This window comes from Callospermophilus lateralis, chromosome 10 (genome assembly GCF_048772815.1).
Source record: "Callospermophilus lateralis isolate mCalLat2 chromosome 10, mCalLat2.hap1, whole genome shotgun sequence".
NCBI lineage: Eukaryota > Metazoa > Chordata > Mammalia > Rodentia > Sciuridae > Callospermophilus > Callospermophilus lateralis.
The window spans coordinates 38930537-38944290 of record NC_135314.1 but is presented as its reverse complement, the minus strand read 5'-3'; the positions used below and the strand labels follow the sequence as shown (position 1 = coordinate 38944290).

The 13754-nt window shown below is 31.3% G+C and overlaps 1 protein-coding gene across 1 annotated transcript in view; it reads right to left on the bottom strand.

Annotated features, from left to right (window-relative positions):
* The window catches only part of Epha3 (EPH receptor A3), a 340539-nt gene that overhangs the window by 28240 nt on the left and 298545 nt on the right, over positions 1 to 13754 (bottom strand). Inside the window, exons 12-13 of the mRNA XM_076868941.2 lie at positions 12677 to 12738; positions 10201 to 10410 (exon numbers count right to left, since the gene is read on the bottom strand). Of these exons, the coding sequence (XP_076725056.1) occupies positions 10201 to 10410; positions 12677 to 12738 (272 nt within the window). The remainder of the gene's footprint in view (positions 1 to 10200; positions 10411 to 12676; positions 12739 to 13754) is intronic.

Below are 13754 nucleotides of genomic sequence, written 5' to 3'. Positions count from 1 at the left end.
TTGGAAAGGACTTTCTTTTCAATAAATCGTGGTAGGAAAATTGGATATCCACTAGCAGTAAAACAAAACTAGACCCCTTACAAAAGTCAACTGAAAATGGATTAAAGACTTAAGTGTAAAACCTGAAATAATGAAACACCTAGAATAAACACATAAGGGAAATGCTTCACTAGATGGTCAAGGATTTGGGGGGGCAAGACATCATAAGTGCAAGAAACAAAAGCAAAAAATATCTGGGGATGGAGTTCAGTGATATAACATCTGCCTGGCATTTACAAGGTCCTGACCTTGATTACAAGCAATGGAAAAAAAATTTCTGTCTTGAAATTCAAAATTATATGTTTTAAAGTTACAATTGGCAGATAAGTGATTTTTCATTCTGTTAGTTAAGACTAGTAATTTAGCTCAGTTGTAGATTGCTTGACTTGCAAGTCCAAAACCTGGGTTCAATTCCTAGCACTAATTCCCAGCACTGCAGGAAGAAAAAAAAAGACATAATAAAAGCAAAGTACAGACAGAATTACATCAAACTAAAAAGCTTTTGCACAGAAAAATAATCAACAGAGTGCATAACATATTTGTGAGGTTTACATTTGATAAGGAGTGAATATTCAGAATAAACAAGGAATTCCAAACAACTAAATATCAAAAAATAATAAACACCTAATTAAAAAATGAACACTGAACATAAACAGACATTTCTCAAAAGAAATATATACCTGGCCAACAAGTATAAGAAAATGTGCTTAACATCATTATTTACCAGGGAAATCAAAATCAAAACCACAATAAGATACCACCTTACCCCAGGAAGAATGATTATTAACCAGATGACTCAAGATAATAAGTGCTAGCAAAGATGTGGAGAAAAGAGAACCATTGCACACTGTTTGTGGGAATGCAAAATAGTATAGGCTTTACAGAAAACAGTATGGAGATTCTTCAAAAAATTAAAATTAGAAGTACCATATGATGCAGCATTTCCTTTACTGGGTACACATTTGAAGGAAATGAAATCCGTATACTGGAGGGACATCTGCACCCCTTGTTCATTGCAGCACTGTTCACAATAGTCAAGAAATGGAAACAACCTAAGGGTCCATTGATGGAAGAATGGATTAAGAAAATGTTCTCCACGAACACAATGGAATACTATTCAACCATAAAAATGAATGTGCAACAACATTGATGGAACTGGAGATACTACTTTGAGGGAAATAAGCCAATTACAGAAAAATAAAGACATGTAATCTATAGGTGGAATGATGATGCAAAAGATGATGATGCAAAAGATGAAAGTAGAATGGAGGTTACCTGGAAGGTATGGCAGGACAGGAAAAGGCAATCAATGGGTAGTGAATGACAGCTGAATTGGAGCAAGAAGTTCTAGTGTGCAACTGTACACTAGAGTGGCTATAAAGAACATTAGTGCCCTGTGTTTTTCAAAACCTTACAGGAAACTATTTTGAAAATTTTCATCATAAGGAAATGATAAAAGTTTTAGATAGATATGTTTAGTATGATTTAAACATTACATAATATATATATTTATATGTTGCATTATATGCAATGCAACATATATTTTATAACCTCATTGATATGTACAAGTTACACCATTAATATAAATTTATGTACAAGTTAAAAATCTTTAAAACATTAGTCTGAAAAAAGTCTGAAATTTCAGCACTCTGAATATAGTTTCACAAGGAAACAATATTATAAGTAAATAAGTCTGAAAATTTTATTTAAGGTAGCATGATTTCTGTGTATTTGCAATGAAAAATAATAGAAATAATATTAGATCTATTACAACAATCAAAAATGGAACAAAACTTGAGTAAGGCTTATTTGTTTGCTGTTGACAATTGAGAAATAAGAAAAGATGAAATGGTAGGTTGAGATTCCCATAAATATCCACTGAGATATTGCTGATGATGCTGGGACCCTCAGATATCATGGAAATGATTCCCTTGCATGTTTATGTTTAGGAAGTAACGGCTTGAAAAATGTGGCATCTCCAGAGATCATTAGCAAATGAAGAGGAAAATCTCATGGGAACTGGCTGTGAACCATGACATATAGAATCATGGTAGAAAAGGGTGATACAGAGGGAATGAATCAAATAAACTCATCATCCCAGACATTTTCTGGAATCATAAAAATGAGTAAAATTATTCATTAAAAATTAGAGAAAAATTATACTGTTTATTTAGCCTTGATATCAATTTTGTCCTCCTTCACTCTCATTAGTTCTTTCCTCAAATGTCATTTTATCAGAGAAAATCTAATCTTCTTGTTAAAATGGTACTCCCTGCACATTGCCCACACTCCTTATCTTAGTCCTCTAAGCCTTTGCTTGTTTTTTATGATCTGAGTTCCAACATTAGAGTGTCACCTTGATGTCAGGGCTTTGTTTTGTTTTCTGGATCTCCAGGGCCCAGGCAGTGCCTGATGTGTTGTATATACTCACATATGTGCTGAATAAGTAAATTAATGGTTGAAAACATGTATTTTAGAGAAAATAGTTCCTGATAAAACTGTACTTAATATATTTAAGTACATTTATATACCTCCTTACTTCAAAATTATAGTTTTGATTTACCACAAAATAAATGTGGATAGATGGATAGATTTTTTTCACATGTTGAAATGTTCATGATGTCCCTCAGTCTGAAACAGGTGGCTAGAAAATTCTAGACCTCTGATTAAGTTTTAATGCAACATTGATGACTGAAATTACTAAGTCATTTAGACTTTTTGGGTTTATCAGTAAATGGCTTTACTTTGTGAAGCTATGTATGGACATATTCATACTTACAACTCTAGGGAGTAAATTTGTGGTTGATATTATTTATTTTGTGTGAAAGTGTAAAATATTGTTAGCATATGAGAGTTACTAATTAGATATTTTGTTATTATGTGTCTTCATTCATGTGTAAATGATATATAACATATATTACTTATCAAAATAATATACTCTTTTTTCTCATACCATCAGATTAAAGACCCATGTTTTCTACTATGTATGTTCTTAAAAAGGATTACTATGAATAAGAATATTTAACCACTTTAATGTATTTTATTCTTTTTATTTAAATGGAAATAAATAGAATTAATCTATAGTACAATATTTCTGGCATCAACTTTACAGAGTAACATATCTAAAAACCAGATACATTATCATACAAATTAAGATACTTTTTTTTCTGACCAAAGACAGGTGCTCTGAACCAATATAAAAATCCACTAGGTAAGGCTGTGCATGGTGCTGCACATTTATAATTTCAGTGATTCAGGTAGCTGGGGTATCAGGATCGTAAGTTGCAGGCTTTCCTCAGGAACTTAGCAAGGCCCTAGGCAACTTAGTGAGACCCTGTCTCAAATAAACAATACAAACAAAATGGACTAGGGATATAACACAGTGGTAAAGCACCTGGGCTCAACCTGCAGTACTAATTTAATAATTATACTACATCAAAACAGAAATAAAAAGAAAAATAGGGACTGGGGTTGTGGCTCAGGGGTAGAGCTCTTGCCTTGCATGTGTGAGGCTCTGGGTTCGATTCTCAGCACCACATATAAATAAACAAACAAAAGAAATGTATTAAAATATATATATATGTAATAATGTAAAATATAACCAAGAGCAAATCAATTATTTTTCTGAAACTTCCCTAAACAGTTCATGTAACAATTATTCTCCTACAATGAAATTGAGGACCTGAGAATAATAGGATGCAGTGACTACACAGCATATAAATTAGATGAGTCTACACTTTCTATAACTTTATCCACTATAAAAAAGAAAATTAAGCACTATCATGTTGGGATTTTAAATTGCATATGTTTCAACAAGAATATAAAATGTTCATATGCATAGATATATGTATACATCTACACAAAAGTGTTAACAATCTTCATGAAATAATATTTGATAAAAGGAATGACTGAAAATGTATTTCTTGTCTATGTTAACATGTTTTTAGGAATGAAACAAATTGGTAGCCCAGGACAAACAAAAATAGGAAACTTGTAATAATTATACTGTGAGATTCACATTCTGAAAAGCCAAACACAGGAAATTATTTTTTATTATAATCAAAAAGTAATACTTTTTGAATTTAGTAAATAGGCCTAATGTTCCAATCATTTCCATCACAGATAAAATCCAAGGACTTTTTCAAGATGATTTTTAGTTTTAAGGAGCAGCTAAAGGTAAGCTTTCAAGGCTATTTATTTTAAAAATATTATATCATATAAAACTATGTCATAATCCAGATTTATATAATTGAATAACTACTGAAATGTTTATTAATTTTAAGGCATTTTTCCTGATTAAAGAATGTATAATAGTGGTTTTCAAAGTGTCATCCAAGCATCTATGGGTCCCCAAGAGCTTATCAGGGGATCTGTGAAATCATAATTATTTTCATAATAAGACTAAAACTTTATAGACATTTTTATGCTCAACAGCCAATGAGTGCACAGTGGAATTTTACAGAGGTTGCAGGATGCATAGTAATAGAGTTTAATTTTGCCAGGCATGGTGGTGCACACCTGTAATCTCAGTGGCCTAACAGGATGAGGCAGGAGGATTCTGAGTTCAAAGCCAGACTCAGCAAAAGTGAGGTGGCCAGTAATGGAGTGTTCCTGAGTTCAATCCCTGGTACCAAGTGATGATGCTGCTGCTGCTGCTGATGATGATGATGATGATGATAATATACAATATGAAGTGTCAACATTTGGAATTTTTGCATTAGTGAGAAATGTAGAGAAATAACTAGAAACAAACATTGAAAAAAATCAAATACTCTACATAATATCTTTATGGAAAAGAGAAAATTACACAAAAATATATTTTGCTATGCCTAGCAGGCATACTGTTGAATATCTGAGAGGCAAGTGCAATGTGCTTAAGTTAGCATAGAAAGCAGCATGGGGAAATATCTGAAAAATTGTTTTAAGTGTTGAGTTTGTGCATGTTCTGATCTCTTCAAATACTTTCTACAATTTAAGAATTCTTAAAATATAGAATTATCTGGCATAATTTCTGTTACTCTAGTATCAGGCCTGTCACTCCATTCAGATGTTTTAAATATGGGCAAAGGGCACTGCAGCTGGGTGCAGTGGTTCACCCCTGGAATCCCAATGACTGGGGAGGCTGAGGTAGGAGGATCCAAGTTCAAGGCCAGCCTCTGCAATTTAGTGAGGCCCTAAGCGACTTAGTGAATCTCTGTCTCCAAAAAAATTTAAAAGAAAGGATGGGGATGTAGCTCAGTGGTAATGTACCCCTAGATTCAATTTCTAATACCAGGGGAAAAAAGGGATGGGAGATGCTGAGACCCTATGGCAGTGACATCAAATCAAATACCTCTCATGATTCCTTGTGCAATCATTCTCTACCTAAAGATAATAACTTTCAGATGAGCAATTGGAAAAGGGTTAATGCATTGAAGCACTGAATGCTAATTTCTGAATTGTAGAAACACAAGACCCTAGGTGAAAAGTGTTATTACTTAAAAAATGGGGCTGATTTATGAAGAAGATTAACCAGAGTATGTTTATCCAACAAAAATACCTCATTGCAGTGCTTTAAATGATGAATCTGCTTTTTCTGAAATAACCATAATCATAGCATACTAAATATATAAGGTGGGTATCTCAGCTGAATAATACTGTTTTAGTTTGAAAGCAGATAAATTTACTATATATGTAATAAAATACTAGTTTTGTTATTTATTACACAATAAAACTTATTGAGATGGGAAATTTCATCTCAGTCAAGTCTATTTCCCAAAATTTTATGTGCATAACAATTTTTGATTATTGCAGTCACAATGTAGCTTTAAAAAAATTCCAAGAAGAGGAATTCTCCAAACACTTTTGCAATAACAATGTTCCTGTCATGTTTCCAATATGACAACTTAGGATGGTGATTTAGTTAGCTGTTTTGGTGCGTTTTCTTACAAAAGAATAGCAGCCCTATAAATTTATAATCATATTACGTATTTAGAGTAAACCATCAACTTATACTACACAAGACTTATCATGAGACATTAAATCAATGATTATTAAATTACTCTAGAAATGCAGATGCAAATTTCAGATTCTCAAAAAGAAGTTAGGACCACCATGGATATTTTGAGGGAGTTTTAAGAAGATCTAAAAAAATGAATACTGTAGAATCCTAAATCTTTTGATGTGAATAAATCCATTGAATGGGCATGGCTTTTAAGTGTCATCTGATACTGAAATATCAGTGCAAAGAGCCTGTTGTATTTTTATCTTAGAGAAATATTATAATGAGAAAATTTGACACAACAGTACCCTTCTTTTACTAAGAGCAAAAGAACTGGTCATTGGGACTCTTTGGCCCTAACACAGTAACCACCTGTGTAAATGAAACTCTGAAAGTCAACACAGTTCTCTTCTCTAGAGAGCAGATGATCTAGATTCCAGCTCATCTAACCATCTACCACTAGAGAAATTGCTCCTTTACATATAATAGAAGTCAAGATTTGTACTGAGAATAAGGATCCTCTCATTTAATAATTGGATATGGCATAAAAATTAGAACTTTATTGAACTTATTTCAAATATAAGACTTTATCAAGTATATTTCTCAAAATTGGAAGTACTTTTTAAGTAATGTGACAACAAGGACAATGTAAGCAAGCTTGGTAATTTCAAGAATTATTTTAGAAGCCTGTATAGCAGCAGAAGGTTCTGAAGGATATCTTAACAAAGCAGAGTAGTACTGATGAGATTAACCACATTTTTCAGGACAATAAATACGTTATTGTTCAATACACTATGTTGTCTTCTGGAATGATAGTCTAGTTATAAAAATGATGCCTTATTATAGAGAACTGGATGAATAATTTTTGTGGAGATCAGAGAAGAAGAATTTAATTACCCATGTTTTTCAACTCCATAAAGTGTTCAGAGAAGTTATAATTTTAACCATTGTTATAAATTTAATTCAACTAGCTGCAAAGTAAAAAAAAAAAACTATCTTGCACAAAATGCAGGATACATTTTTAAAAATACTTAATATATTAAAAAAGTGAATACACCACCTGTACATTTGAAAATAAGGAGAGCAAAAATTTATAAAGCCATTGAGAGTGTGCCAACTCTTAAGTCATGTAGAAATATACCAAGAGCACTGGGCTGCTGTATTTCTGTGGTTCTGTCACTATTGCTGAAAATGAAACTTAATTTGGCAAATTAGGCTCTTTGACAAAGTATCATATGGATGCCATGTGACAGTCTTGTGGTTGTTAACTGAGCTGTCAAGATAGATGATTTACAAAAAGAAGTGGGTTTTGTTTGTTTGTTTTTTAATAAAGAATCAACTTTTGGAATCCAACCAAAACATAGCAGAAGTTTTCTGTCTTTAAGAACTATCCATTCTTTTGGATTGTGAGAGTGTAAGAAACAGGTGCTTACAAATAGAAGGTCCCATTACCCACAATTCACTTTTGGTAGTTTCAGGTTCCTGCAGTCAGACATGATCCAAAAATATTACATGGGCACAGGGGCCCATACCTGTAATCCCAGGGACTCTGGAGTCTGAGATAGGAGGATGGAAAGATCAACATTCCAGAAAGAAACAATTCATATATTTTAAACTGGATGCCATTCTGAGCAGCATAATGAAATTCTACTCCATCCAACTCAAATGTTAATTATCCTTTTGTCAAGTGTATCCATGCTGTATTTCTTATTTGCCTTTTAATTACTCAGTAACCTTTATTTTAATTAATAATGGGTAAGAATAAGTGTGCTTACAGTGCAGATTTTCCAGAGAAAAGATATAAAAATGACTTCTTTATGTGAAAAGTTGAAATTTCTTAATTTAATGGCTTAAAAAAATACAATATAAATAGGGTTAAGTACTATCTGCAGTTTCCAGTATGCACTAGATGTCTTGGAAGGTATCCACTATAGATAAGTGGAAACTAATGTACTGCCACTAGAACTGCAAATTGATGTATCAAAGACAATTGGGGCAATTCAGATACCAAAAATTCTCACATATTTGTACACATTGTGATCTAGCAATTTTAATTCTAGATATTTATCCTAAAGTGGTAATCATAAACAGATGAACCGTATATCAAGATGTACATCAGAATATTGTTAATAATATTGAAACATTATAATTCTGTAAAATAAATAGAGCCTTGTTTAAATAAATTGTGTACACGAGTAAAATGGAATGCTATAATAATTAAATGATATTATAAAAGAATACTTAATCATCTGAAAAATTCTGATTTTATATTTCAAGATAATATTGAATTTATATATAAAGAAAGTACTGAATTGATAGATTAAAATGATTTTATATCAGTACAATTTATTTTTGTAAAAACATGCAAAATTGCATAGAAAATATTTTGAATGGATAAACTGAATATGTTAATATGTCTTATTCTTGGGTAGTATCATTAATACTATAAGTTTTACTTCTTTATTTCTATTTCCTGAATTTTCTTCACATAAATTTTTTCTGAAGAATGAGATTTCACTGGGTGTGGTGGTCACACACCTGTAATCCCAGGGGTTTCAGAGGCTGAGACAGGAGGATTGTGAGTTCAAAGCCAGTTTCAGTGAAAAGCCAGGCACTAAACAATTCAGTGTAGACCCTGTCTTTAAATTAAGTACAAAAAATAGGGCTGAGGATGTGGCTCAGTGATCCAGTACCCCTGAGTTCAATCCCTGGTAACAAAAAATGAGAATGGGATTTCAAAGAAATCTATCAAATATTGAAGAGATATTCAAATAGTTGCAAAATTTTAAAAAATTAGATATAATTTCTCCTGATAAATAATTATTAAAAATAATAATACTTAGTTTTATCAGGAGTATAGTGAAGTGTACTTTTAAAATAGGCACAGACTGGCTGGATGCGGTGGCACTCGCTGGGTGGTGATAATCCTAGGGGCTCAGGAAACTGAGGCAGGAGAATTGCAAGTTCAAAGCCAGCCTCAACAATTTAGTGAGGCCATAAGCAACTTAGTGAGACCTTGTCTCTAAAAAAAATATAAAAAGGGCTGAGAATGGCTCAGTGGTTAAATGCTGCTGAGTTCAATTCATAGTAAAAAAAGAAAGAAAGAAAGAAAAAAAGAAAGAAATAGAGAGAGAAAGAAAGAAAGAAAGTAAGAAAGAAAGAAAGAAAGAAAGAAAATAGGCAGACTCTTTGACAAAGATAATCCACTTTTCAGAATGTGTTACAAGGATATCATTAAACCTACACAATTATGAATGCTAACAGATTATTTATGTGTTTTTCATTTAAAATATTGGTAGTAGATAAAATAATATTCACTTATTAAGTAGAGTTTGCTTTAAAATATAAAACAGACAAAGGAATTAATAAATCAAATTGTTAAGGGTGAGAACAAAGATTATTGACATTGAAATACACTCAAGAGGTAAATGTTAAGCAAAAAAACATGGTATAAAATGGCATAATGAATAATCCTGTTTTTAATCAACTCATATATAAGGATGAAGAAATCTCTTAAAAATGATTCCAAACAAATATTCTCTAGGACTGGCAAAATTATGAAAAACTTTCCTTTTTTTTATTACTTCGTTGTGAAGTTTTATAATATGAACATGTACTATTCAGATAGATATTGAATTTTTAAAGTGCTTTTAAATTTTAAATTAAGTATGGGCATTCTGAGATTTTACCAATTCTGCTCACATAAGGTGACTGAACCATGATGAAAAAAAGGGGAAAAATATAATGTACCAGTATTTTAGGCATGTGAAAACCTTGCTACCTTTTTGAATAAATTATTAAACTAAATATCTAAAAATGGCATTTCAGAATTTATATATTACTCATCTTTTTAACAGTGACCATCATTTTGCCCAAAATAAATATTTTAATTTTAACCTTTTTTCTTTTTTTCTTTTTGGTACTCAGGATTGAACCAGGGCTACTTTATAGATGAACTACATAATCAGTTCTTTTACTTTTTTGAGACAGGACCTCGCTATTGCTGAGGCTGGTCTCGAATTTGCAATCCTCCTGTCTCAACCTACCAGTATTTTAATTGTAAGAGCTTTTTTTCCTTCCATGGGAAACAAAACTGACAAAACATTTTTATTTATTTACAAGTACACATGATACAAGATGGAAAGTGAAGATTAAAGGGGAGAAAAAGCCCTGTTACTTACTCTTGTTGTATAAGCAGCTTCTGGATCATCCTCTAGAACACGTGAAAGTCCAAAGTCAGAAACCTTACACACCAAATTACTGTTGATCAAGATGTTCCGGGCAGCAAGGTCTCTGTGTACATATCCCATATCTGACAGGTACTTCATGCCAGATGCTATACCACGAAGCATTCCCACCAGCTGGATGACTGTAAACTGGGCATCATGTTTCTGCAGAACATTTCCAATATGCCAAGATATATCACTATAGCCAAAAAAATCTTTTTTTCTTTAAAAATCATACATTCCCAAATTTGTAATGAAACTAATTATACATGTTTTAGTTCAAAGCACTCAAGACTAACAAGATGTGTAGAGAGATAGACAGATGCAAGGCTATAGCAAAATTGCAGACAGGCTGTAATTCCAAAACTATATCATGTAATCAAAACCAGCTTCAAAAATAGAAGTTCTCCATTCTTTATATGATATGCAAGCTCTTTCTCAGAAGCATTAAATTCAAGAACAAAAAACTGCAATGGATCTATTGAAGGTTTATACTATGTGATTGAATTTTCATTATCCCTTCTTGGTTTCTATATATTTTATAAATTGCTTCAAATAAAGTAAAATACTACATTTTAAATGATGATCATAAATAATTAGTACCTAATTAGGACAAAAATTATTGATTGATTTTTTTGTACTTTGAATTAATCCTGAGTAATCAATCCTCATTTGTAGGTCATAAAATAGAAAGCAAAAGAAGACAAAGTCATAGATGGAGTCTTAGATTTAGAAAAAACTTCCAATTCACTTGGATTCAAATAGAAACATACAGATTAAAATATATAGATAATACACTAACATGAAATTCTTCATCTACATATATTTACTAAAACAATAATATTAAGTGAATGCCTATTATAATAGTTCAATCACCTGATTTAAAAAATGTTTTTGAAGTCTTTATGAAAATAATTAAAAAACTGTATTTGGCATGTGAATATTAAAGTAGGCCAATTCTCACTCCAAGACAATTTATAATTTTCCTCCATGATTATTAATAACAGTATATATTTTATGTATCAAATTATGTATCATCTATCTATCTCAATTTACAAAGTATTAAAAGCACTTTGAGGACAGAGGCTATATCTTTTCTGATCCCCTACAGACTAGTGATTGCCATTGCAACTCAAGACACTGCAGACTCTTGAATGCCATAAAATTTTTGCATTTATTTGCAAATAATATTTGTTGAAACATATTAAAATAAAGAGGAATAAAAAAAAGGATGAGTACGGGAATTGGAAAGACAGTGGAATAAATCTTACATAACATTCCTATGTTCAAATATGAATATTCAAACAGTGAAACTCCACATCATGTTCAACTATAAGAATGAGATCCTAATTAGAATATGTTATACTCCATGTATGTATAATATGTCAAAATACACTCTACTGACATGTAGATCTAAAAAGAATGAATAAAAATATAATAAAAAGTAAAAAAAATGATATATCAAATGTAGTAAAATACAAAGCTTGTAAATTTAAAGAATAGTCTCTCTATATATAATATATAACAAATATGTATATATAATATATATATATATATTATATATATATATATAACATATCTATAACAAAATGACATCCATCAATTGAGACTATACATCTTTTGCTTTATAGCATATGATTAGTTTCTGAGTGACAGCACTATGTGACAGGTAGATGATCTATCTTAGAAGACCCAGAGGTTATTTATTTTAAACAAGAAAGGGTAGAATTTCTGTCATATATCAATGTAACTTGTGTCTTGTTTTAGTTATTTTCAAAAAATTTTTAGGTTTTTTATTTTGATGCTAATCTTAGATTACAAAATACCCTGAATAAGATCGTACACATTCGTTTTTTGTGTTTTTTTTTAAAGAGAGATTTTTTTTTTAATATTTATTTTTCAGTTTTCGGTGGACACAACATCTTTATTTTATGTGGTGCTGAGGATCGAACCCAGCGCCCCACACATGCCAGGCGAGCGTGTTACCACTTGAGCCACATCCCCAGCCCTGTACAAATTTGTTTTAAAACTGTATAAAGCATGGGCTGGGGATGTGGCTCAAGCGGTAGCGTGCTCGCCTGGCATGCGTGCGATCGTTGGATCCTCAGCACCACATACAAACAAAGATGTTGTGTCTGCCGAAAAACTAAAAAATAAATATTAAAATTCTCTCACTCTCTCTCTCTCTTAAAAAAAAAAAAACTGTATAAACCATTACCATTTGAATGCTGCAAGATAAGGATGTACTTTTACAGTTTTCTCCTGGCTATTTAATACGAGAAAATTTCAGTTTTGCTTAAATTTTTAGATTTCCAAATTGCTTAGTATGATATTTGAAGGTATATCTAACATTTTATCAGCTCCATCATAAGTATGTATGTGTGTGCATGCAAACATGCATATATGTATACATACATAATATTTTACTTACACGTAAGAAACTGTCCAAGGAACCATTTTCCATGTATTCTGTGACAATCATAACTGGTTTGCCTAAGTATATGGTAAATAACAAATCGTCATTATTACTGTCCAAATAATATCATATTACAAACATATATAATAGACTTTTATACATCTGATGAACAAAAAACATGTAAAAACATTTCTCTCCTCCAAACTTCACACAGTTGCAATCAAATGAAACAAAATCTCTGTTTCAATAGAAATTGAAATTTAATAAAGAAAAAAAGAAAACTGGTTTCTAGAACAAAGGCCCAGACCTTAGATTGTCCAAGTCCCCTTATTTGGCATGGTTTTCAGTGAACACAAAATATGCTCTCTTCCTCCCTTTAATTTCATTTTAGCTAATGATCAAAATCAAGTATTTTACATTTCATCTTAAAATAGAATCAGGAATTCAAAATTCATTTTTCTCCCAATAGGCATTTACAGAGCTGGATGCTAAGTATTCTTTTTTGTGCTGTTTAGTTAGAAGAAAGTAAATAAAAATCTGTACATTCATAAGAGAGTTATGTAAAACATTTGAGAATAATAATTACAATCTTTATACCTATATTCAATTAACACATTGGATTTTTTAAATCCATGTTATATCTGAAAGGAAAATAAAACTAAAATTAGAATTGCTGTTGGCAGTAATTTTAATAAGCATTTAGGAACTATGTGACCTTAAATATGATTAAACCTTTTAATCCAGAATTTTATTGTATTTATACAGAAATTATTATGTGAAAATACTGGTTTAATCCTTTTACAAAATATATTAAACTTCTTATCATTTCCATTTTACACATGAGAAAATTGAGATACCAAGGTTAATTAACTTGCTCAGTGTTGTAGAGTTAACACTAAAAGTCAAGAGTTGAAACCTGCATACTGTACGCTGTCACTGAGGAAACATTTAAAATAAGAAAAAGCTTCAGACATAAAGATACTAAGTATACCATATATGAAGAGCAATGGATAGAATAAATGTTTAACTACAGGTAATGACGTAGTCAGTTATTATATTTAGGTTCTATAGATTAGTATATTAGAATCACTCC